At 32.4% G+C, this 27,089-nt stretch overlaps 1 protein-coding gene across 1 annotated transcript; it reads left to right on the top strand.

Moving 5' to 3' along the window:
- The first annotated feature begins 254 nt into the window (after positions 1 to 254).
- Positions 255 to 24,944, top strand: LOC129231507 (uncharacterized). The gene is made up of 6 exons (XM_054865837.1): positions 255 to 885; positions 12,373 to 12,530; positions 12,620 to 12,792; positions 17,694 to 17,829; positions 24,084 to 24,213; positions 24,374 to 24,944. The coding sequence occupies exons 1-6, from the start codon at positions 489 to 491 to the stop codon at positions 24,463 to 24,465; spliced, it is 1,086 nt and encodes a 361-aa protein (XP_054721812.1). The 5' UTR covers positions 255 to 488; the 3' UTR covers positions 24,466 to 24,944.
- Positions 24,945 to 27,089: the final 2,145 nt, after the last annotated feature.

Genomic DNA, 27,089 nt, shown 5'->3' with positions numbered 1-27,089 from the left:
GCTCTTGGACTAGTTCTAAATTCTCATTAACTGTTCGATCCGTGATGGTGCTGCCATCTATCATTATACAAAATAATGGAGGCAAGGCACTTAGTATGCAGTCCTCGACATAAACACAGTTGAAGTCAGTTGTGACATGTTTCCTCACTAGGTAGCGCACCATGCAGTCTTAGAATGCCACGCCTTTTCTTCAAAACACTATTGGTAGAAAACATTCAAATTCCCCCACCCCTCCCCTTCTTCCCTCACTTTAGTCTGAAACTTATGTTTTGATTGAGATAAGTTACGCGCTTTAGACAAAAATCTTAACTTAATGAAATGGAGTTTGAAACTGATTTTGGTGCTGCGGTATTTACTCTTCATGTTACTTTCTAATAGTTCTTTAATTGTTTGGATTTGTTCACGTACTTTTTGTACTAGAAGAATTAAGAGACCTATTTCGACATTATGATAATAACCACCAATATTAAATCTCACATTGAATTGTGATGGATAATATCATTAGAAATGAAAGACCTTTCAAATATGAGCTTAAGGACTTATGCCATTTGTATAAAAAACTTGAAATTTGTGATGAGGATGTTCAAAATTGTGTAAATGAAGTTTATAGTAGTGCCAGATCTGAATTTCCTCTGAAGGATCAAAATGATTCTGCATTTACTTTATTCTTTACTAGTCTGTGTACTATAGCACGATTGTTATTCAACATTTTAAAGTATGTGTTGACTTGTATATTCATCGTAGTATTTATTTATTTGTTTATTACGTCTCACAATTCCGTCCAGAAGTTAATCTTGAGAAATTCACAGAGCTTTATATATCCTGTTATGCGCACTCTACGCATGTGGACGTTACCTCTTCTAAAGAGATATGAAATTCTCTCAGGTGATTTTGTTTTATCTCTACTGTAACACATTATACCAACTTGACTATCACTTGTCTATGTAAAAAATCATAATGTGGATGATTAATGATCAATACTTAATTATAAGAATTTAGTTCTTCATTCATGACCATTTTGGTGATCCTTTCCATTGTTTATTAACTTTGTTTTAACAGTGTACATGATTTAAATCAGCTTGATTTAAATCAAAAAATCATTTTTAAAGTTAGTTGATTTTATTTCTATAAATTAATGTTGCATTTTTAGATTGTGTTGCTCTAAATTTAACTACCCTGTATTACATAATCTTTTCTTCAACAGGCAAAACTACATACACCCCTCTTTCTGTGTGTGTGTAACAAATTTTCACTCTTACAATATTGCTTTTACTCCAAAATGACTGTTCAGAACAAAATAAAAATTTGCAGTTTATACACCATGACTAATATAGTTAAGAAAAGTAATTGTTCAACATATTATTTTGCACTAAAAATGTACATGATTATGGAACCTTATTTTTAACCCATAACGGGAGGTGAAAAAGTAGGGCGTGAGGTTTTAGAGACTGCTCTATTTACAAATTTTTTTAAAATCCTGTAGTTAAGATGCATTTCTATAATTTAACTTAGATGTTCTTTGAACTTTTATTAGCACAGGAAAAGAAATTTTTTGAATTTTGAAAGAAAATATAGCTTTTCCAAGAAAAATTAGATAGTCTTATGATTTTTCGAGAAAAATCATAGGCTGCAGTAAATTATTTTCTACTCGTAAAAAAGAGAATCTGTTGTTCATTACTGAATTTATTTTAGTTATTAAAAAGCCAGAAAATTGATTATATCACATTACGGAAAAATTTTCACAGCACCTACCACCATACTAGTCAGGGCCGAATTAACATCTGTTTACACCCTAGGCCAAACTTAGAGTTTATGCCCTACCTTACATATCCAAACTCTATCGAAATCGTATCCCCCAGCCATTACCAGAGGCGTAGTAGTGTCAGTTGAAGGTTTCGTGCTTCCCCCTGTTACAAAATGAGGGATGGGTTTCTTTCTTTGTTTTCCTTCAATGATGTTCAAAAGAGGAGAGTTTGGGGGGGGCTCACCTAGAAATTTTTTGAAATTGAAGCGTTTGAAATGCAGTTTTAGGCCATTTAACGGGAAGTAATGGCATTCGGAACTCGCCCAGGAAAGTTTTCGTAACTGAAGTCTTACATACTTAATTGAATGCTTATCTTTGATGTTTAAGAAATGGATGAGTTTGGGAACTCTCTCCCACCCGTAGTAATAAGTTTTTAAAGTGACATTTTTGACTATTTTTACTAATAATGCTGGGAAGGGGTGGGAGTCAGGAGAGCCCTCCTGAAATTTCTTTGAAATTGAGGTCCTACAGCGCGACTTTTAATGATTTTTTTTAATTTATGCAAGGCGATTGGTGACTCTAGCGAGGAAACTTTTCGAAACTGAAAACCAAAAAATTGTAGGATATTTTTTATAACGTCCGGACATGATGGGATTTAACTGTTTTTCCCCAGAAAGGTTTTGAAATTGAAAACTTAAATACGGAATTGGAAACGGTCTCTGATGACATTATGAGAAGGAATAGAGTTCGGCAACTCTCTTTGATAGTTGCTTCGAAATTGAAGTCGTAAAAACAAAATTTTGGACGATTTTAATAATGTTGGAGAAGGACTGCAATCGGGAGCTCTCTCAGGAAAGAATTCCAAAATTGAGGTCCTAAAAACAAAATCTTAGACGATTTTCAATAAGGTAGGAGGAGGGCTGAAATCAAGGTCACTCTAAAGGAAAGTTTTCGAATTTAAGGTCCTAAAAATAAAATTTTATACTATCTGATTCAATATGAAGGTGGGGCGTTTTAGAGATCTTTCCCCTAAAAAAAATTGAAATGACAACCATGAGTGCAAGGCCTTCCGTCTTCGACAAAATTTCAGAGACGTAGGTCGGGACGGAAAGCAATTCGATGACTTTTCTTTCAGTTTTTTTCTTAAAAAAAAAAAAAAAAATGAGTGTTTGAAAAGTATGCCTTAATTACTGGACTGCTCCATAACCACGAATTGAATTTACATCGACATTCTCTCCATTTTCCTTTACATCGACATTCTCTCCATTTTCAGCCATGGATTTGTTTTGCTTGCATCGTGCTTTTGGATGAGTGGCTTTTAGACTTGCACCATTTGACTTTTTTTTTTTAGGTTTCTGTTATTTCCAACTCGCTGCATTGCAGACGGAGGTGGAGGTGTTGCTCGCTATTCTCCCTGATTTTTCGAAATAATCATCTCTATTGCTAGTCCTTTTCTCTTGCTATTTTCAATCATCCTTTCTTTTTTTTTCATTTGCGGTTTTTTTTCTTCTTTTTTTGAGAACTTTACACACAGAAATGAAAATTATGTGTGCTCTTAAAATGTCTTCGAGTTGAGTCTGAATCACCGATTGAGAGTGATTGCTGACGAGATGAAATAATAACGTCACAGCTAACGGTGTCCAGGCGTCCACATAACCATGTAAAACGGGAACTATCAGGGGTTTTGAAGATTTTAATGAAAACTGAATTTTAAAAAGAATTGGGGGGGGGGGTGGACTTATTTCAAGCTGGTTTGAAACATCAGTGGGCAACCGTTCCTGCATTTTTAACAAAGACTTGAGGAACCACTAAATTCCAATGTCATTCTATATAACACTCACTAAAATATATGGGGGGAGGGGGAGAGAGAGAGAGAAAGGAAAGAGAAAAATGATGGCAGCACGAGTTTGCGAAAAAACGCTGCTCTTGCAGAGAGGGTAAGTCCGCAAATTAACCCTCGATACTGAGGTCTTAAAACGTTTATATCTTGGACAATCTAGGGGGGGGGGGGGCTACTCAAGGGCTGCAGTGTAAAATATTGAAAAACTGAATTGAGTGCAATTTTTGAAGCTAGAAGTGGTTCCGGATTTCTCCTCTGCAAACTCTAAAAAATTTGAAAGTCAAAAATGTTTGGCTGTCTTTAATGATGTAAAAGTGGGGAGAGGGAGGTTTAAAAAAGAATAGAAAACTGGAGTCTTAAAAACACTAATTTAGGTAATCTTGGTGAGATGGTTTTGGTGTTCTAACTTGAAAATGTTTTGTAGCTGACATATTAAAAACTGTTTGGGGCTATACTTAAATGACCTAAGAGAAAGTGAATTTGGGACCCTCTCCCGAAAAGTGTTTGTAATTGAAGCCTTAAAACTTTTATGCTGTCTTTAGCAATATCAAGAGGGGGGGGGGGAGAGGGATCTCTTTAGGCGAAATTCCGAAACTGGAGTCTGAAAAACGCAGCTTTAGACAGTCTTGGGGTTCGGGCCCCCCCCCCTCCTCCCCGAAAAATATTCAAAGCTGAAGTATTCAGAACTCATCTTTAGGTCGTCTTTGGAGGACTTAAGAAAAGGGAATTCAGAGGCTTTCTCTCAATAGATGTGGAACTTAAATTCTTAAAACTTCGGTGATGAAAATGGGGAACCGCAAATTTAAGTCCAATTTAGTGAACTTATGGGAAGGAGTTCGGGTGCTCTCTTCCCCAAAAATTTCTCTGTGCTGAAGTATTAAAATGCTATTTTGCTATTTTTGAGTGAGTGAAGAGATAGGGAATTCAGGGGGTGAAGGGGAGGTTTTTCTCGAAACATTTAAGAAATTAAAGTTTTAAAACTTTGATCTGTCTTTGGCGATGTGGGGAGGGGAGTTGCTCTTTCAATGGGGGAATAAATCTTAAACACAAACTTGCAGTCTTTAATAAACACATTGAGGGGGGGGGGGTATTCCGCCGTCCGGCCCGAAATATTTCCGTTTCTGAAATTTTAAGAGCTTTGTTTTGGGCTGTCTTTGGATGATTTAATAAGTAGGGTATAGGAAGCTTCTTTCAGAAAGTTTCCGAAATTAAAGTATTAAATCTTTTAGACGGTCATAAGTCATGTTTATAAACAAGGAGGGTATTATTCCTAGAAAAAAATTTAGAAACTGAAACCTTAAAAATTCAAATTTAGGACATTTGTGGTGAACTCAGTGGAATGGGGTTCGTGAAAATATTTTCCGTCTTGAATACATCACCAAACATTGAGTCTCACTCAGAAACTCTAAAATTGATGTTTCATTAAAAAACAAGTTTAGATAATCTTTGAAGATGATAGTGGAAGTAGGTTCATGGAATCTCCTCTGAAGTTTTTCTATTAAAGTTATGAAAATGTAATTTTAGGCTACCTTTGGTGACGTTAAAAGATGAGGATAGACTTAGAAAACTCATCCCTCCCCCTATTTTGAGTTATCCATAATCTGTTTTTATTCTTTAAAATATAGTGTGACATCCTGACTAGAGATGGGTCGCTCATGAACGAACGGGTCAAAAAGAATGAATCCTTAAAATGAACGGATCCATTCGTTCGCGTAAAAAATGAACGACCATTCTTTTGAACGGTGAGCAATTTGGAGCATGATGCACTTGTGATAAATCACATTTTTTTAAAAATGATATTCATCTTCTAATTTTTAACTCTCAATCAATCTCAAATTTCCTTTTTCTCAGAGCAGTACAATATGTTCAGTTTGAACCTTTTTACTCTCTGCTTTATTTATCATTTTTCTTTTGGCAGTTCATTTGCAATTTTCCAATGCATCCATTTTAGCAATGTTTTGTGTAACTTGTTTGGCAAGGGTGCCCATCCCCTTATAGCGAAGACGAACCCCCACCCTAAATTTCGTGACGACCCCCTACCCCTCCAAAAAAAGTTTAAAACACTCTTCAAGCTCCCCACCCCTAAAATAGTCTTTGAAGATGATAATGGAAGTGGGTTCATGGAATTTCTTTTGAAGTTCTCTGAAATTAAACTTATGGAAATGCAATTTTAGGTTACCTTTGGTAACGTAAAAAGATGGGGTTAGGCTCAGAAAACGCCTCTCTTCTCCTATTTTGCTTTGTCCGTAACATATTTTTATTTTTAAAAATATGTTGTTAAACATCCTGCTCTACTTTTTCTTTTCCAAAAACATTTAATAACTGTTTTAGTTTTTCCATAAAGGAATTTTCAAATTTTCCCCTTCAAATTTTTGTCCCCCCAGAAAAAAAAAACTAGTGACGCTTTGGGCTGAGGTGATATTTAGCAGTGGTATCTTATGAAATTTTTTCCTTTTTATTTAAATTTTAATATCATGGCTCTTGAATTTCTTGATACACTTTTGTTCTTCATTCATTTTTTACCTTAGGAAGATTTAGAACTGCTAGTGTAGAACTGCTGGTGTCTTCCTTATAACGTTCTAAAACACTCGTTCTCTCTTTATTTTAACTTATTCTCTTTCAACTAACTTTTTCTCTTTACTTATTCTTTTTATTTTCTTCTATTTGAAACATATTTCATGACATCCCATGTTTTTTTATCCACTTCGTTGTGACCTTCATGATGAAATTTTGAATGAAAATAATGTTAGAAGCAAACCCCGATAACCGATATAATTTTAACAAAAATATATAAAATTGTGTATAATTTAATATTAATTTGGAACTTTCATGCAATTCATTTGCGTGTAGAAAATTTAAGCAGTCTTTGGCAAATATTTTGTACAAAATTGATGATATGACTGGTAGAGGCACCTCGATGAGGAGTCACGGGAGTGTGACATCCCCAAACTTTCCTTATTTGACGAAAAAATGTCTGACCGTTCGGGAAATTCAGAGACAACATTCTATTATTTTGTTATTTTTTATATAAGGATATCTAATTTCTCTCTTCGTTAGATGTTGGTACCCGATGTGCGTGCTCGTATTTTGTCATTCAGAAAGATTTGAAGTTTTATTCACTAAATTGACAAATTCCCCCTCCCAAAAATTTTAACTTTGGGCACCCCTGATGATTGGCAGTCATAAATAAATAAATATGAATTAATTGCTAAACACATACTTACTGACGTAATTTAAAGAATCAGGAGAAAAATAGTTTCAGTTATAAGGGGGTGGGGGGGGGTTATAACTAAACTCTTTCTAGATCATGGTTTTTACTAATTTTCCTGTGTGTGACTTACCTCTAATAAGTTTTTTACTTTGGCAAAGCCAGTGGCGAACTAGCCTCCTATCGGCCTGTGGACCGATGTGCCCTCCTATCTGTGCGCCTTCGGTTTTTTTTTCCGCCCTCAAATCCGTGCGACTTTGTGTTTTTTTTTTCGTCCTCGATCCTGTGCAGCTCCAGGTCCCCCTCCCCCTTCTTTTGACACCATCGAACCTGTGCAACTTTTTTTTTGTGCCCCCTTAAATCCAGTGCGACTTTGTGGGGTTTTCTTTCTTTTTTTTTTATTCGCTCTTGCGTGTGTACAATTTTGTGTTTTTTTTTGTTTTATTGCGACCTTGAACCTATGCAACATTTTTTTTTTCTTTTTCTTTTTCTTTGTGCCCTCGAACCTGTGAGCTCTTCGGGAGGACCCAGTCTGACCCTGAGCAAAGCTACATTTTGAAGTAATTATTGTTCAAATCAAAGATATCGAAAGTTATCTGCTTTGACCGGAAAAGGACCTCGACTCAAGCATTACGCCCCCTCCCCTCTCGTCCAATTGCTTTTTTTCTGCCTAAAAGGCTGGTTGCAATCTATTCTACTTGAATTTTGCTTCTCCATGCTAGCACGCCACCTTTTTTTTTCAACAAGCTGATTATTAATCTTTCCCCCCCCCCCCCGCAACCAGGGCCAAGCCGCCCCTATGTGCAAGGTCGTGCGATGCACGGCGGCGCCAGAGTCAAAAAGGCGCCGAGCTCTACCAAGTAAAAATGCTCCAAATAAAGGGAAAAACTCTAACCAGAAAAGTAAAGTTGAATTCTTCTTTTTATCTAATGGCGGAGGTAAAATTATACTGCTCATTGAAACAATTGAAAAATTATTGCCGGGTTGTGTCAAACAGATGCAATCTTTTACACTGAAAACAAATGACTTTTATTAATGCATGCATTAGCATTTTCTTTCCTGATGTGGAGCTGTGAATGCTATTTCAATATGTCACATAAGGCTGAGCTTACAGTACATAAGCCTGAGTACAGTACATAAGCCTGTACATAAGGCTGAGTTTACAAGGCACAAGAAATTTGCTATTCCCCATTTTGGATCTTGTGGTGAATTTCTTGTATTATAATTTGTGCAACTATAGTCTTTTTGTGATTTTGAAAACAAAGAAAAACTTGTGAACCCTTTTTAAAGATTTTTAATTTTATAGAACGAAAATAATAAATCAGGAAACAGAAATGTTATATAAAATCATACATTTTTCATGCAATACTTGATTTAAATATCTACTCTCTTTTGGTTATAATATAATTGTTGACTTTAAAAATAAGAACAGTTATGGTCAATTAAAAAGGAAAAAATGTTAAGTTTGCTTTAAAATCGGGAAGGAAGAGAATTGATAGTGGAAATCTGAGTTAGGGAAATCAAGATTTAAAGGATGAATGTTATTTAAAAAGTTTTTAAACCATTGCAGGAACATTCCTATTTAAAAAATTCTTAAGATCAGTAACGCACACCTTGGGACCAGAGCTTTTGCGTCATACAGGTTTTTGCGTTATATAAGATCATTTCACAAATTTTGAAGCTAATATCCATTATATATCTATATATTAGCACTTCAGATTGAGTTTTATCTGCAATGAGTATTAAATCACTAATTATACAATTAGTCATTCACAAATAGACCTCAAGATTCAGAAAATTTTCAAGTGGCCAATGGCCACTAGACTCAAAAAACTTGGTGGTCGCCAGTTGTAGAAATTTTTTGGGGTCTCCAATTTTGAAAACTGAGTTGCCATGTGGCTAGTGGCGACCGTAAATCTAGACCTTTACTTCACAATCAAAAGAATGTCAATTATCCTGCACTTCTGCTAGCTTCATGGTTTGCATTACAGCTGCATTTTCAAGAGCCATCTGATATTTTCTGTTTACTGTAAATACAAGTTTTCATTTAAAATTTTGCCTAACAATTTTTGTGTTTGCGAGGAGAAACAAAGGGTTTTTATAACCGCAAAACTTGCTGTTTATTTCTGAAAAGTTTTGCAGTTTATAGAGAATTGCGTTATATAGGTTGCCGTTATAAGGTTCATTAATGTAAATTACAATGTTTATCCGATAGTTATTTTAAAGATATGTTATTTTGATATTTTCAATATTTATTTTTTGAACTACAATATAAACATAAAATTTGTATGTATTAATCATATGAGATTTATTTATCTATTATCAAAAATAACCAAAAAAGTAACTTTCAGTCAAACCTTGTTATCTCGAACCTCCTCATCTCAAAAGAAAATCCCCCCCCTACATTTTACCTAAAAATTCTTATGTTATGTATTTTCTTTAGTTATCTCTAAAATTATTTTTCCTAAACCATTGAATGTCAAAATTTTTGCACAGAAGCAATTCAATCGCTGTTTTTTCTTGGAAATGTCTGTAGTAGAACTTTATCTTAAAGATATTTATGCATTGGAAATGGTTCAAAGGCGGGCTACAAGGCTAATAAATGGACTTTCTCATTTAGACTACGATTCTAGGCTTAGAATGCTAAAAATGTAGTCTTGAACAAAGAAGAGGCCGAGGGGATAGAATTCAGTTATTTAAATTTATTAAAATGAAAGATGTTATGGGGATAAAGGTTAGCACAGAAAACAGGACAAGGGGTCATTGTTTTAAGCTATTTAAATCTCAGGCTAACATGGATATTAGGAAAAATTATTATTTTAGCAGGGTAGTGGAACCTTGGAACAGCTAACTGGAAGAGGTGGTAATGAACAAGGGAGTGGATAGTTTTAAGAGGGCCATTGATCTTCACTGGGGATTGTTAATTGACTAGGACCAGCCTAGCTGGGCCCAGAGCCTGTTGCTGATTGTCACTTTTGTATTTGTATTGTATAGTTTCAAAGATCCGCTGTGATTTTTCTTAGATTTTCCTGGGAAGTGTATTAAAGAATAGGGAATTAGGGCAAGATAATAGAGGATTGTGGATATGTGTTTGTGGGAGGGAGGTGCTGCTGGGGTCTCTTTTAGTGTTTTCCCCAAAGGTTAGATTCTTATTTCTTCACATGCCTACTTTGAGGACGGGGGGGGGGGGGGTGAATTTTGCGCAGCTCAAGTAAAAACAGGAAAACAAGTTCTGAAAATGTGCTTCGAGATAAAATTCGAACTTTGAAGTCGGTGTATAAAAGAAGAAAGTCAAAATTGCTACTTATTTTAAAATAACTTGTAAATTGTTATGCAAAGTAGTCGGATGATACAAAAGTATATATATATATATATATATATATATATATATACATCGTATGTTTGTATTTTTTTCAAAATCTTGATAAACTCAATATCTTTTCTCTTCTTGGGAGATTTGAGATATCAAAGTTAAACTTACTATATTTATATTATATGGTAATTTTAGATTTTTAATTTTATGTTCAAAAAATATTTATAACAATTTTAATATAGACTAGCTGCGTGCCCGGCGTTGCACGGGCTACTTAAAAAATGAAAGAGATGTCCAATTGATGTTTTTGTATTACTCTGACATCAGTTTCTAAAGCTCTAAGGAGTAAATAAATACGCGGAATGCAAGGTTTGCAAAACACCAGTAGATCATATTTTTGTCAAAAATCTCTTTAACGTTAATCATAGTTATCAATGATACAAGTTATGAGTATTTTCAATTAGCACAAAAGATGAAAATATATATGCATTATCAACAATAATCTGTGCTCTCGTTAAAAAGAATTGCATCTGATAGACTATATCTGAACTATTTATGTACAATTACAACTTTTTTATAGAATGGCACACACTTTTTGGTTGATTACGTGAAACTAAAGCACCAAGACTAAGTAACTACCAAAAAGCATTAATTTAATACCAAGTCATCAGATTCCAATTTAGCTTTAGTTAAAATCCTTAGAAACAATCTTTTTTGTTCAACTCTGTTTCACAAAGAATTCCAAACAATCTTAATTTAACATGTTCTTTTAACGATATAAACTGTATTTTAAAAATAGAAACAGGGAGGAAAAAGAGAGTAATTACAATTCGAAAACTCACCCATGTGACGGGAAAAAGTCCAACAAAATAAACATAATTAGTCGCACATCGTAAGTGTATCAAAATATGAGGCCGGTGAATGATAAACTTACACTACAATCAATAAACATAGCTAAAGAAACAACTTTCATATGCTGAAAAGAGTTAAGAACGTTGAATGTAAAAAATAAAAAAAGGACAGACAATAAAATAAAGGCTATGTCCGAGTAGGGCAACCAATTTTAACTTAATTTAAAAGGAAATTCTAGATGGAAACGTTGTTTTAAGATTTAGACAGCAGCTAAAATAATCTCTTTTAAAACAATTATTAGAATTTTACTTGCTCACGCATATGCAAAATGGCAACAAGAAAGAAATAAAAATTCCTGAATAACGTTATGTTAATTAACGTTTTAATATCTCCGCTGATTAAAGTCGCACAATTACGAGATTGGTCCTATTGTTTTTCTTTTGAAAATTTCGAATTGATCGGTATCTCGTTTGACTCTCAATTCGCAGCGGTTCTCGAGAAGATCGATCTTCAGACAGACAGACGGATGCGAACAGATTTTAATATTATAGTGGATACCTCATTAAAAATTACAAGTTGGTCAGAATGAAGGAAAATATCTTATGGCTGATCCAATAAAAAAATGTCTGTACAATAAGTATATACAGTAATGTAAATATTTGTTGTTTTTCCTTTATGTGAGTTAAATCTTATTAAATTTTATTTAAAAATGTAATTACATATTATAGCGTTTTGTGCTGTATTGTATGTTATGTTCATAAATATTGTATTAACACTTTATTTGATTAAATGACATACTACTTTCCTAAACAATATTATCTTGGTTATTTTTGAAAATCTGAACAATTTGAAAATCTGAAGTTCCTACGGTCCCAATTAATTTGAATTTTTGACTGTATCAAGAGTTTAGTGTTTCCTATGCTTTCTGGATAGTCTAACTGCAGCAGATCACTGCACTAAGCACTGCAAGGAGAAGCAAAGGTTAACAAACTTCTACTGCTGGTCGGCAAGTAAAAGCTAACCAAAGGTAGCTCATATTAAGTTTGGACCATCACACTAAACATCATCAACCATCATTCTATTTGAGGTAATGAAAAATATTTCTGTTTCCCAAAAGATGCTTTCAATGCGGTATCACCACTGCGCAAGCTGTGGATGCAAACTCAAGTTTGTACACAATTTGAAATGAATTTTTGCATATGTGTGTATGTTATGTAGTTTTTTTTTTCAGAAAGTGTTCGCTACCAGTGCTGGCTCCAAGTTTACCACAATGTTTTATATGTTTTAGAATTTATACAACTGCATTTTAAACCTTTTACTAATCTTTTATGCTTTTAAATGTTAAATTTTTATTATCTGTTTTCGTGTTAGTATGTCTCAAAAGCATTTGCTGACACGTACCTTACCTTTTGCAGATTGGCATGAAGAAGAGTGCTTAGTCCATAATCCTTTTTATTATGAATTACCTTTGGATTGCTGGCCTTGTGAAGACGTCAGAACCTTAGTAGATCTCACTGGATTTCATAATTATAGCAGTGATTACGTTTATAATGAGCAGCCATTTGTAGTCCGGGTGAGCACCTTTTCGTTGTATATAAATTTTCAAAATTTAAATTCAGCCAAATAATTTTTACTTATTATTATTATTTTTTTTTTTTGCAGGATAGCATAAAAAGGACAGTGTCGTTTGAAAAGCTACGCCAGATTTACAAAAAACATAATGTTATGCTAGACCGTGGAACTGCAAAATTTCTATGTAGTGAGAAAGATTTCTGTTCTCCGAAAGATGTTTTCAATACGTTGTCACCACCAAAGAATTCATTTCAAGTCATGTGGTAAATTTTAATCTTATATAAAATTGAAAATTAACATGGAGATTTTCCCAATGATTTGTTCTATATCAGCCTCTGTGCACTTTGAAAATTACAAAATATTATTTTAAGTGAGAGGAAAAATTTTACTGAATAATGTAATAAGTAATGCTACTACAACCTTTTTAACAATTGATTTCATTATTTATACCAGCGGCTTCCAATTCATGGTGTGTTCCTCCCCAAGGAATCATAGGATTATTGTAAGGGATTCAAGCAGCTGTTATAAACTTTTAAACCAAAGAAAATGATGGTCAAATCACAGTGTCAGAAATTAAGAATCAGCAAATCAGCATCGTGGTATGACATTGGAGTTTGAGCTTCGCACTAAGAATATTGATGTTTTTTTAATGAGCCAATGGTTTTAGAAAATTTGTGCTCAGAAACTAGCATAATAAATGTCCATAGCATTAATATTTCATTAATGTTGTTTTAAAACATGTATTTTTCTGTTATGTTGTACAAGTATGTTGAAAAACTTTTAATATACTATACTACTATAGTATAATAGCTAAATATGTTTTATTATAAAAATTACTTTAAGTAATGGTTCTTCTATACCATTAAATTACAACAGCAGGATAACGTTCACAGAATCGAATTAATTATGAAAATTGAAGGGGGGCAGAGCAGTTTTTGTATTTAAAATGAGGGCTTTCTCCAATAAAACCCCTACCTTTTAGTGGATATTTGAGAATTGTATTGCATAGGGGAAGTTGTAGTTGGGTCATTCCATGCGAAATTAGCAAATCACTGTGGCTGACATGTCACAGATTTCAATAAAAGTTTTTATTTAGGTAAATCATGCATATCTATGAGGGAATGCTAAGTATGGAAGTTTAAAAACTGTTTGTTGCTTTGTTATTGAAATTAGAAGTTGATGCTTAGGCTAAGCCTAAATTTTCAGAGTTAATAGCAGCCAGTTTGTGACTCAATAACTCCGTAAGTTATAAACATAACCTTAAAAAATAAATATTTTCACATTCTATAAACAAATCTCTATTGGGAAAGAGAAAAGCCAAATTTATGGAGAGCTTTTTTTGAATCTGGGATATTAACAAAGATTGAAAACTTGCCAATTTACTTCAGATTTCAAATCACTCTTCTAGCTCTTTTAATGAAAACATAACAACAAAAATGATTCAGATTGAAAAACTATCTATAACTATCTGCTCTAATTAAGTATTTTTTTTTTTTTTTTGAATTTCTTGATGATGAAATCCTACTTTAAAAAATCAAAAAATTCCATAAGTTTCAGTTTTTCCTCTATTTTAGATGTTTGTTTGAACATAAGGAATGCCCTTAATTTTTTATGTAACATATTGAAGTGTCTTTTATATAATACTAAACTTTAATCATTGGAATCAGAGTATTTTTGTTACTAGAGTAACTTGAACTAAGGTAAAATTTCATTAGTTACTGCTATTTATTGTAAGTTTAGCAAGACTTCACCATTTCTTTTGTGTTTCATTTTCTCTAAAGTGTATATGAAGTACTGGCTGAAATGTTTCCTTAATTATTGTGAAGTATATAATATTTCATTATGCATAATTAAATATAATTGTGCAACCAAAAGTTGAATTTTCCTCTCCACCTATGCTGTAGGAAAAAATACCTCTAAAGTTTCTAGAAAACCTATCTTGTCAGCTTGACTAAAAGGACATACTGAGTTTAAAGATTAAGACAGAGGACCATCTCGTCTAGTTTTCAATAGCATTTGAGATTGGGCTTTGAGTTTCAGGAAATTTGTTTTATCAATGAATAAGTATATTTGATGAAATACACCCATTAATTTCAACCGTCCTGCTGCCATGTTCTTTAAAACAAAAGGATTCCTTTGGTAGCGAAACTCGTCTATTTTAGTTATAGCTTTTCTTACCAGAATGAAAATTGCCAGTTAAACAACTTCTTCCGCAATGAATCTAATTTTCAATGGAATGCAGATGGCTTTTCTTTCTACTATTAATGGCAAAAGTGCATATTATGGCATTCATGAAACTATCAAACTATTATGAGTCAGAGTAAATTTGCTTACGACATGCAATAATCCAGTTATTGCTGCAAGATATTTTCTCCTTCTGTCTGCTACAAGCACAAATATTAGGTATTTTTTTGTGTCATCAATAAAAATTATCAATCTTGAAAGTTAGGTTCAATAATAATTTAATTAAGTACCCATTGATATTTTGAAGATATGAAATTATCACCGCTTCATCTCAATGAACAATTGAGCACCTAAATTCCTTGTCTCACATTTATCTCAGTCATCAGAGAAAGGGGCATGTGTTTGAAGAGAAGGAGTTTAGAAATCAGGCCTAAATCCAATGTCAATAATTTCATTTTTTTTTGTTACACATATAGCAACTATTTGTGGCTAGGTAATGTTTTTCTACACATTGATTTTATCTGTCTACATTTTTTCAGGTAAGAGATTTTCTTATTAAGTTAGTGAATTCACGTGGACCGTCACTAGTACACATGACCTACTAAAGGCTCACACCAATCATTATAATAGCTCTTTGTTTGCCCAATTAACATAATTGTTTCCTTGATAGTTAAGAGGCCTCTAATTTTGAACACTGAAAGTTTTTTTTAGTTCCTTGAACAAGGTAGTTTTTTATTTTTACAATTTATGGGTAAAATTATTGGAATTTAGTTGGGCCCCATTGTTTATGGTTACTTGTAGAAAGTAACAGTTTCTTATAAAAATGAAAAGAAAAAGAAAGCATAGAATTTTGATTTTGAAAAATATTTTTGTTCAAAAGTTACACATTCTGGAAATTGAATATGTACTCAAAAGTTACACATTCTGGAAATTGAAAATGTACTCAAAAGTTACACATTCTGGAAATTGAAAATGTACTGGAATTTGGAATTACCAGGTCAGTAGATGCCCTGTAATACAGTCACTGGTGAATAATTTATTCTTCAAGAAATGGTATTTGGATATGACTCATATTAATACAAGTTAAATATTTCCTGGCCTCAAGAAGTATTGATTTTATTATCCCCTTCCTACCCTTCACAAAAATGCATATTTGGCTGTTGCTGTGTACTTGCCATAGGCTCGTTACTTTTGTGTAATACAGTATGTGATCTTTACTTAAAAAAAACTGCATTGAAGACTTTTACAGGGCCATTCCACAGAAAACGGTTATTTTGCCTCACATGAGACGCTTCACATATTCCATTAAAAATAATTTTAAATGGTTATTAAACAAAATTTTGTTGCAATAGTTTTAAGAGGGCCATTGATCTTCACTGGGGATTGTAAATTTTGTAGGACCAGTCTAGCTGGGCTCAGAGTCTGTTGCTGGTCGTCACTTTTGTATTTGTAGTTGCTTCGGAAAATGTATGATTTATTAAGTAAAAAAAAATTGTCATGCTCTTTTTAAATTATTACTTTTTAATAAAATATATGAATCGACATGTGTGGGACAAAAAGGGTACTTTTTGGTGGAATGGCGCTACATCATTTCTGTCTATAATAGTTGTTTCCATACTTAGTATCACGAACAGTTAATTTGCAGTTCTGTGGATTTAGTAGCAAGATATAGTTTCCAAATGATGTCCCCAATTTTTTAGGACAACAAAAATACTGGTCTTTGCATGATAGCTTGAAAATGACTCTGAAGCTACCAGTTCTGAAAAGCAAGAAAATAATTCTAACTACCAAGTAGTAAATGTAATGCAATGCTTTCTAATAGTGGTATGTGAAATATAACTGAACATTATATTTTCATGATAGTTCCTGAAATTGTACCTAAATTGTGTCCTAATTCCTTTTTTCTCCTCTCTTACCGCTAGAATTAATAAGAAATTTTGATTTAAAATTGCAATTGCATTAGGATTCATATCCATCCTTAAATCCAAAGTAAAATACTTGGGACTAAATGCAGAAACATCTAAAATTTTTCTTATTGATATTAAAAACAATCTTTATACAGTAACCTCTAGCTATATTGTGCTTGTTGGAAGGCTACTAAATTTGTCTATCCAAAAATGTGATATAACTGAGGTCATAAAAAGTAATGATTCAATGATGTACATATTAATGACACACACACCTACAAAATGATTAGTTTATTATATTCAAACAATTTTCTTAATAGAAACCGAAGTAAACCAGTCGACCATTTTTTCTTTTGAAATAAAATAATTAATAAAATCTTTTAAATAAATACTTTTATAGCATTATAGTAGAATGCAAATGGAAAGTTACAGATGAAATTGCAACAAACTAATATTATCGAAATCATACCAACTTTGTTTATTCATTCAACAAGAAGAAAAAGTTCTTGTTTTTGAGAAATGTGACAATTTTTTTCTGTGGTGTCAAACGAGGCAGTGAGAAGCAAAGGGATGTAAGATACAAAATTAAAAGTTTGGAGATAATTAGTACAAATGGTAGGGGATCCTCTCCTCTGTTTTAGGACAAGAGATGGTTCTAGTAGCTCAGGTGGGTGCTGCTATACAGCAAGATTCGGGAAAGGATTTCAATGAAAGCCTACCTAAGATTTGAACTGTAAACGTGTTTACCTCGAAACTTTATAAGGTTCATTTACAACCCTTTGCTTCTCACTGCCTCAAATGTGAAACATTTTTTTTTAAAAATATTATTTTTAGAAGACAAAAGAAAAGCCCTATATATCCGAGTGAGTGATATAATGAGGCAAGATGTAATGAGGGGTCACTGTAATAGTATGTTATAAGAAGTATCAACTGCATGCTGAAGATTTTTTAAATCAAACTAGACTAGTGATTAGTTAATAAAATGAATGTGTGCAGACAATAAAACTGTCGACATATTTTTGATGTAAATAAATATCTTTATATAGAATGTCTCTTTATGTATCTTGCTTTAGGAAAATAAATCGCGTGGCTGCTGCTCGTATAGTGAGAAAAGTCTTTCCTCGTCCATATTTTATACCAAATGCTAGTGAAGTGGCCTTAGAACGTTACTTATATCTAAGTGGAGCTGAAGCATCTCAGTTCTTTTTGGTAATTTTTATTTGCATTTTTGTAAAAAGTATAAACATTTTTCAACATGCATATGGAAACTAGGGCTGTAGAGTTGGAGTTGGATTCATGTTGGGGTAAAGGAGGAAGTCAAAGGTTTAAAATTCGAAGAGTTAGTCGGTTATTTTACCTTAGAGCCCGCAACTCTGCGTGTGGTGTGGAGTTGGAATTGCAGTTGGACTGATTTTTGTCCGTTCTCTCGTTAATTTTCTAACTAACTTTTCAAAAGAAGAATAAAAAAACTATTTCTGACTAATAATAGCTGTAAAATTACTATAAACCCGTTTCCATGGCAATCACCATACATTATTATACATTTTTGAATGAGCTTTTCTCGTAAAGGACAGCAGTATTTCAAGCTAATGTTTTTCATCCTTATCTCAAGAAACACAATCAAAATAAAAACCTTTTTAAAAGAAAAAACTGTTCTTTGAGTGTAACTAATGAAAAGAAGATGCAAGTTTGCAAACTTGAGCTTCAACTCTTTGAAAATAAGCTGATTTTTACTTAAATGATATTGATAACCACTTTGGATAACTATCTTTTAGAAAATCAATATTTGCACTCTGCAACTGCAACCCATTTAAATTATATTGACAATATAATTAAAGTACGAGCTTTTGAATTATTTTTGATCAGAATTTATGACATTCTAAAATCCGGGGGAAAAAAATTTATCCATTGTGTTTTGTCAAGACTTTACATGCATGCTGCATGAATCTTAATGAACTCAAACTCACAAAATTACTAGAATGTATTGACTAAAAGTACTTAAAACCCCAAAAATTTCAGGCTTCCAGTGTGACAAAATGTTCTGCAACCTTAGCATTGAAATTGATATTAAAATTTGTTATGAAAGAGAATTTCCAGCTCATTTTTTCATTCTTATCCGAAAGAACACTATAGGGTCATTCCATACAGCTTCAACGGGTGAGTGCGCTCAATTTTAATTTTTTTGAAACTCATATCCCAAAAATCTGCATATGAATTATGTTTGAAACCACTTTTATTTTTCCCCAACCTTGACCTTTGTTTTTTAAAGGTCAACAAAAAACATTTTCGTAGTCACAAATGAGACTTTTAGTCCTTTGCATTTTGACCCAAATTCAATTAAATAACAATCATGGCAGTAAATTTTACATTTTGATGTTAAGGAACATAAGATAATAGTCTCACACACTGAGTTATGTAGCTATAACTTAGTAATTTAAGTAGTGGCAGCAGGCCAAAGTTCAAGGTCAAATGTAAAATTTTTATTCATTTCAAAGGGAATAAAAAATAAAGTGAAATATGGCAAAAACTAATCACTGGAATCACACTAGTGAGAAAATCTAATTGGAGTTATGTGTTTGTTTACCCTTTATAGATTACAGCTCCTCAAAGATCCTAAAATTGACAAAAATGACATTTTCAGACCCCTGTATACCAAAAGGGAATGGAATTAAAAATAAAATCTCCTAGCCATAACATATAAACGTATTCCATTCAAGTACTATGCATGTTATATATATTGTTTTGTGTATTTGGTTTGTAAAAAAGATAAGTCTTTGAAATTGAGAATTTTTGCTAGTTAATTCACACACTAAAACAGAAATAAAAAGTGAAAACTTCATTACACCTTCTTAAATCACATATATTGTGCTCTATATAATATATTATACCGAAAAACCATATTGTAAGCATAAAAATAATTATTTTAATTTGATAACTTAGAAATATTCGGTCATGACAGAGTTGTTCATACTTGATTGACAGCTCAAGTGGTTAATTTATAAACTATACTGATAAGGTACGCACGAAATATTTCAATACATACAAACATACTCCCCTGTACATTAACTAATGTAACTTGCCTTAAACATATGCAAAAACATAATCTATGTAATTGGAGAAAAAAAAGGTTTTTCATGTCTTGCTTAAGTCTAGTTTTGAGAAAATGAACTCGCATAGTAGTACTATAGTTCTGGTGGTGACACAATATGTGGCACAATGAAATACCTTACTTAAATACACTACAAAAGTAGAAAAAACTTCGTTAATTTATTTCATAAACAGATGTCAACTTGAAAGCTGAATGGCATTTCTATGCAATATCACATGGTAATAGACAATGTGAAGGAATCAGAGGAACCGTAAAAAGAATTGATACTAAGATCAGCTTGCAAAGAGCTACTAGAAGTCACATTTTAACTCCTACAGAAATGTATGCCTTCTGCAGTTTTGCTATTAAACATTGCATGCATCCTTGTGAGCATTCACTATATTTACCCTAGAGAAGTCGCGCTTTGGTTGATTCCCCGCCCGTTGTCAAATATTTTGCTCTATCCCACCACCCCTTATTCTAATAATGGGGCCCATCTGTGTAGCTGAAGGTCAGACTCTCCCCAGCCCACACACTTAGTTCTGAGAATTTTCATCGGTATTTCAAGGTTGCATAGCTTTTGGAAATATATGTTGGTCATTTAGACCAATTACGCGCCATCGTAGTCAAGTGTCATTTTCTCCCCGGCACTTCCTTTCTTCTGCTTTCGTCTCACGGATCGCTACGGCGGGGAAAAGACCAAAGCACAAGCACTAGCGTAACAAAAGGAAATGCGACTTCTCTAGGGTTGAACTAGCTGAAAAAATGCTGCAGGAAAGTTTTGACTGTGCAAATAAAATTCCCAACACAAGAGCTAATCACTGTTTTATGCCACCTCGTTTAAATATTCTCACTAAAATTATTGTCCACTAAGTTATAGGTATGAAGAATAGTGTGTTACTAAAAAGATTATCAAAAGAAAATGTCTATTATTGTCAAAAAAGGTATTACATAGCTTGTGTTGATCACTAAATTTAGAACCCCTCTCATTGTCTTGGTCCTGGTACAGTTTCAAAGTGTCAAATTATGAATGTGCCTTGGTAAAGCATTCCAATACGCCATATACTGTGTTGCCTTTAGAACTATAGTACTACTAGGTCAAAGGTGAGCTCATTTTCTGAAAACTTTACTCAAATAGGAAATAAAAAATGCACTTCTTTAAATTAAAATTTTGTATACCGTACAACCGCAATATCTTGAATCTCTCGAGATGGGAAAATTTTTTCAAGTTATCAAGGTTTTTAAAAAATTACACTAGTAACTCTCACATTTACACACATGTATGCTATATGCATTTATATATGTACTATGGAAACACTTTGAAGTACGATCAATAAAGTAGTCTTCAATATTTCACTAGATTTAAAATTTTCTAATTGTTGAAAGTGCACAGGATGAGATTTTGAAATGAACAATTACAACTTGTTTTTTCACCTAAAAATTTAAAAATTCTAATTTTATCCTTAACCAGTAACCTCGCATTCAAAAAGTTCTCAGCAGCCATTTTTAGGAGTTAAAAAAAGCTGAATGATGAAAATGAAGAACGCATTTTCCGTTTTCGCTTGAAAACTGACGAACGAAAAATCCAACCCCTTTCCTCAAAGTGGACAACATGTTCGAGAGAAATGCACAAAGATTCTAATCTGAGGGGAAAAGCACACCTTCATACCAACACTCCCCTATTATCTTGCCCCAATCCCCTATTCAGAAAATTTCCAAGAAGAGGGATGAAAAATGTTAAGCAATTGTCCCTGGAACTGGTTTGACTACAAAAATTGCCAAAGCAAAAGGACAATTGAAACTTGCTTCTGTGCAAAAATTTCGACATATCAAGGGTTTCGAAAAATAAATTTCAAGATAACTAATGGAAAATACGTAGGGGTTTCTACAGAAAATGCTGGGGAAAATTTTTTTTTCGAGACATCCAGGGTTTTTAGATAAGGAGGCTCGCGATATCAAGGTTTGACTGTATGTCATTGCCTCAGAGCAACACTAAGACATCTAATCCCAGAAATAACACTAAGATATCCTACTGTTGCTCTGAGGTGATGATATAATGTTATTTGCAAATGTTCAAGACGAGTTACATAAGTTAATGTACAGAGATTGTATGTATTGAAAATTTGTGTGTGTACATGATCAGTATAGTCTATGTGTTAACTTCTTGAGCTGTCAATCAAGCATGAACTACTCATTCATGTGCAAATATTTAAGTTATCAAATTAAAAAAAAATATATTTTCATACTTGCAATATGTTTTTTCAGTATAATATAATATATAGAGCACAATATGCACAATTTAAGAAGGTGTAATGAAGTTTTCACACTTTTATTGCTGTTTTAGTGTATGAATCAACTAGCAAAATTACTCAATTTCAAAGACCTTTATCGTTTTTACAAACCAAATACACAATACAATACATATAACATGCATAGTACTTAAATGGAATATTCAATTTGGTAAGCAATTTTATTTTTAATTCCGTCCCCTTTTGGTTTACAAGGGTCTAAAAATGTTATTCTATTCAATTTTCTGATCTTTGATGGGCTGTAATTCATAAAGGGTAAACAAACACCAGCTACACTTAGATTTTCTCTTTAGTGTGATTCCAGTGATTAGTTTTTGCCATATTTCACTGTGTTTTTATCCCCTAAGCGAGTTATGATCCTTTGAAATGAGTAAAAATTTTTAATTTGAACTTGTGAACTTTGGCCTGCTGCCATTATTTTAATTACTAAGTTACAGCTACATAACTCGGTGTGTGAGACTATTATCTTACGTACTTTAACATGAAAATGTAAAATTTACAGCCATTAAATTAGATTTGGGCCAAAATGCAAAGGTCTAAGAGTCCCATTTTTGACTACGAAAATGAGTTTTGTTGATCTCTAAAAAATCAAAGGTCAAAGTTAGGAAAAAAATAAAAGTGGTTTTAAACGTTATTCATATGCAGCTTTTTGATATAAGAGTTCCAAAGAAATGTAAAATGGTTGAGCGCACCCATCCGTCGAACCTGTATGGATCGACCTATACTGATAGGAAAAATATTTCTTTCAAATGGTCTTTACAGAAAGAAGATACCAGTTTACAAACCTGAGCTACAGCACTTTGAAAATAGGCGGTTTTTTATTTGAATGACCACTTTGGACTGCAATATCTTTTAGAAAATAGATATTCAAGCTCTGCAACTGTAATCCATTAAAAGCAATTATTTTGACAGTAGAATCATAAAGTACATACCCTTTGAATTATTTTTGTTTAGAATTTATAGCAACGTAACATCCAGGAAAATTTTTCCCCATCCCGCTACGAGTTTACTTGCTTGCTACAAAAAATCTAATGAGTTCATAACTCACAAAAATACTTGAATGTTTTAATTAAATGTTTTACTAGCGTGATACAATTTTCTGCAATCACAGCCTAAAGATGACAATTTTTCACAAATGGCTAATCCACTATTTTAGATCTTTTTTTTTTCTTTTTCAGAAATCCTAGGTCCTTAGGATTTGTATCTTGGAAGTTGAAAACTTCAATAGTTTAGTTTCAAAGGCATCTCTGCACCTCTATAAAATTTCGTTTCATTCGGAGGTGGTTGAGCGGAGACGATTTGAAAAATTAGGTCAGTTGACGTGGAATGACTCAACTGCAAGAATAATTTTTTGATCAATCAGAACACATAAGTTAATCAGTTCCAGTCACAAGAAACATAGTGTGCATATCTATATAATAAAACAAAAATCAAAATTGAAAAAAAAAAAAAAGTTTTTGTAAAAACAAACATTTAAAAAAAGTACATAAATTGTAATAAAGCAAACATTTAAACAAGTTTTTATAATTAAAAAATCGTAACTTTGAAAGAAAATTGTAAAATATGTCTTTTAATTGTATGTGTAAAGAGGGGATTCAATAACTGTAAGACATTAAAATTTCATTTAAGTTGGAGCTTTCTTTCAAAAGCTTCAGAGGCAAAACCCCCACATACAACCATCTTATAACATCCAACTTAATTATTTCTTAAGTTCAGTAAATATTTTTTAAAAAATGATTAAACTTTAAGTTCTTTTTTTATTGTTTGTTTATTATTTTCTTGTCAGAAAATTACATTTTCAGTTAAATTCGGTTACAAGGAACTTTGCAAATTTTGTTCGTTGTGCAACAGAATTCAAGCAATGTAATGGCATTCAAAATGGAACTGAATACTTATTTCACTGAAACGGATATTTCATTGTATTGAAATTTTTATGTATTTATGGTTAATTTCAGTCAACATAGTTTCTTGTTCTATGCACACTTAAAGTAATTTTTACATTAAAAAATAATTTTCCTCCCAATTACTCGATGCATTCCTAACAAAAGCCAAAATTTTTCTTTTAGCCATTGACTGACTTTGCAAATGTTTGGGTAGCACAAGGACAAGGTTATAGGTTGATAGTGTTGGATCCGTCTGAGCCATGTGTGATGAATTGTTCAACAGTATCTATTCTCCTTCGACCAAGAGATGTGTGTAAGTAGACGTTTTTAATGGGTTTGGACTGTGTACATGGTGAGAGAGAAAAAAAAAATAGTTTTAGGTTTTAACAAACAAAACAGGGTTTATATTAATGTACCAAGTTTTTTTTAATATTTAAACTTTCTTTTAATTTGAATAAATAACATATTTTCAGTGTATTATAACTGGCAGTTTTGGAGACCAAGATCAAGACCAGCAAATTTTTCTGAAGATATGAGCATAACTTATGTAGGATCATTTTATTAAAATATTTATACATACAAAAATAAATATATACACATATATTATATATATATATCAATGTTAACTGTCAAATCTTTGATGTAATCAATGAATGCATTGCTGAATGTGATTTTAAAATATATTTTGAAAATACACTGCATATAACTTTTTTTAAACATTAAGAAAATAGCAACACCATCTACCAACATACATAAATAACTACACAAAATGCAATAAACTCCAAGGTGTAAAAATCAGTTCTTGTATTTTGCAACAGTGTGCTTCTTGGTCAGATACTTCACAATGAGGAACCTGCATGCATTTTTTTTATTTTTTAAAATGAAAATTTAAGCCATTTTATAACGATAGACACCGGTTTCAGTTCATTCGGACTGCTAGTTATTTTTTAATTAATTTTTAAAGTCTCCCGATTAGCCCTGCCCACTTAGTTTCCCCTTCTCCGGTGATGACGTCAAGATTCATTCCCGCTCCTCGCTCCTCTAGCACTGGATGCACGTGCGTGTATAGAACATTGCTATCATTCTCAAGATGGCTCCACGCACGAACTGCCAAACTACAAGTACTAGATTGTATCTCATTGCAAATATTCAGAATCGTACATAACAAGTTGAATATTTTTAGAGTACCAAGAGATAAAAATAGTGCAAGCCATCAACACTATTAAAAAGAGAGAGAGAAAACTAAACTGTGTTATTCACTCTTCTGTTGCAAAAGTTACTTAACAGAAAATAACAGAATTGTATATTAATTATATAAAATTGTTCTACTTTTTACAAAAGCTATCCCTGATCACTTCTCTTTTTTTTTTTTTAATTCTTCGAATTGAAACGAGTTTATTTTCTTTGAGGATAGAATGTTATTTTTCATGTATTGATTTATTTCATTTTGCTCTGCTTCAACTATTGCATTCAAAACAATTATTGAAATCAAAAGTCTCGATTTGAATTTTGAGTAATTTTTAAGATTTAAAAAAAATGAAGAGGCTTTGTGTATGATTTGCATCTCTAGTCTGCAAAATTCATGAATAAAAGTAACAATGAATAAATAAAATACTTTAGGAGCAAACAATAAAAATGAGGAAGAAACGTATTGAAGAAATGATAAAATTCTCAAAAATTTTAAATTTAAAATCATATTTCCTTTTTACTTAAAAACATATTGAAAGAAGTAGAAAATTCGAAAGAGTTACAATAAAGATTAATACAAATTAATAAATGAAAACTATATTACTTTCCTCTGCTCTAACTTCTGCGTCCAAAGCCCGGGTCGTACGAAGAAGTGACGTTACACTCCCCCCCCCCCGCCCCTCCATGCGACCAGAAAAAGTAAGCTGTTTCGTTGTAACTTCAATGCACAATAGACGAACGTCTTCGTAATTTAATTGTTAATGAATAAAAATCTGAATTATATAGGTAGTTAATATTAAAAAAGCAGCAAATGAAACTTTTATTTATATGTATAAAGTGTTAGCTTTTCAAAAACAATTTTCGAAAAAAAAGAATACTGTTAAAAAACTAAATTATATTTATTTGTAAAATGTCACTACATCAGATAAAAAAAGAAGCAATTAAAAATTAATTCACTACGCATTTAAATCAATCTAAAAACATGTATAAGCATTTAAAAGCACAGAAATAATGATTATTAATTGACGTAACACATTACGTGTTATTTTTCAGATCAATAATATCAATTTGAACTGGCCAAAAAAAAAAAAAAAAAAAAGATATAAAGAGAATGGGGTTGTTTCCGAAATTTATAAGAAATATTTTTCCTGGAAGAGCATGCTTAAAAACATAGGATTTGACCATTTTTTAAATAATTTGACAAAGTTTCATATTCTTAAAAATTATTTTAATCGGTGCGCAGATTCAATTTCCTTTTTTTACACTTCTGCACATGACATCAGAAGTGATGAAATATCATTCACTGATGCCATTACCGCAGAGCACAATATTTAATTCGCTTCTGAATTATCATAAACTGGAAACGTGCTAGACAGCAAGCGTAAACATTCAGCGCGCCAAAGTTCATCACTTTTGATGTCATAAAGATTACGCCTTGTTTTAAAAATCGGACGTTTTGAAATATTAATTAAAAATTTAACGTTTTAAAAATAAAAGATTTTCCCGGCTCCGTGTTATTTCTTTTTCGTTCTATAAACTTCAGTTATTAAAAGTAGTACTTTTGACTAATGGAAACAATTTCATTAGGAAAAAAAAAGCGCGTAAATTTGACAAAGATAGAAAACAGTAAAGTTGATATCTGCTTAATGTTATAAAGTATTAAATTAAGAAGGTTTATTCCCCCATATTCCATGCGGGGAGAGGTATCTGCCTAGCTTGACACTCGCAATTTGTTTGATATCTTCTTAATTTATTTTTTGAGTGTCATTATTTTTCATGGCTAAAATGGCAAGTAGTGTTAATTTGCTCTGCCTCATTAATGAACACAAATACTGTTTAATGAATGTCAGCATCTTTTGCAAGCTGTGACAGTCACTCAGGCCTGATTAAGGCACATGTCTACTAGGCCCTGGGCCTGGGGTCAATCCTCCTAAGGGGCTTCGAATTTTTAAAAAACCAATGACAGCATTAAAAAATCATGTATTTTTGTGAAAAAAAAAA

This window comes from Uloborus diversus, chromosome 10, assembly GCF_026930045.1.
Source record: "Uloborus diversus isolate 005 chromosome 10, Udiv.v.3.1, whole genome shotgun sequence".
NCBI classification, from domain to species: domain Eukaryota; kingdom Metazoa; phylum Arthropoda; class Arachnida; order Araneae; family Uloboridae; genus Uloborus; species Uloborus diversus.
This window is presented reverse-complemented; position numbering and strand designations above follow the sequence as displayed.

Excerpts from the sequence above, each read along its gene's own strand:
- LOC129231507 (XM_054865837.1), top strand. The coding sequence starts at position 489 with ATGGATAATATCATTAGAAATGAAAGACCTTTCAAATATGAGCTTAAG. Across the intron at positions 886-12,372 it reads GAGATATGAAATTCTCTCAG|ATTGGCATGAAGAAGAGTGC; the intron begins GTGATTTTGTTT and ends TACCTTTTGCAG. Across the intron at positions 24,214-24,373 it reads CCTTCGACCAAGAGATGTGT|TGTATTATAACTGGCAGTTT; the intron begins GTAAGTAGACGT and ends ACATATTTTCAG.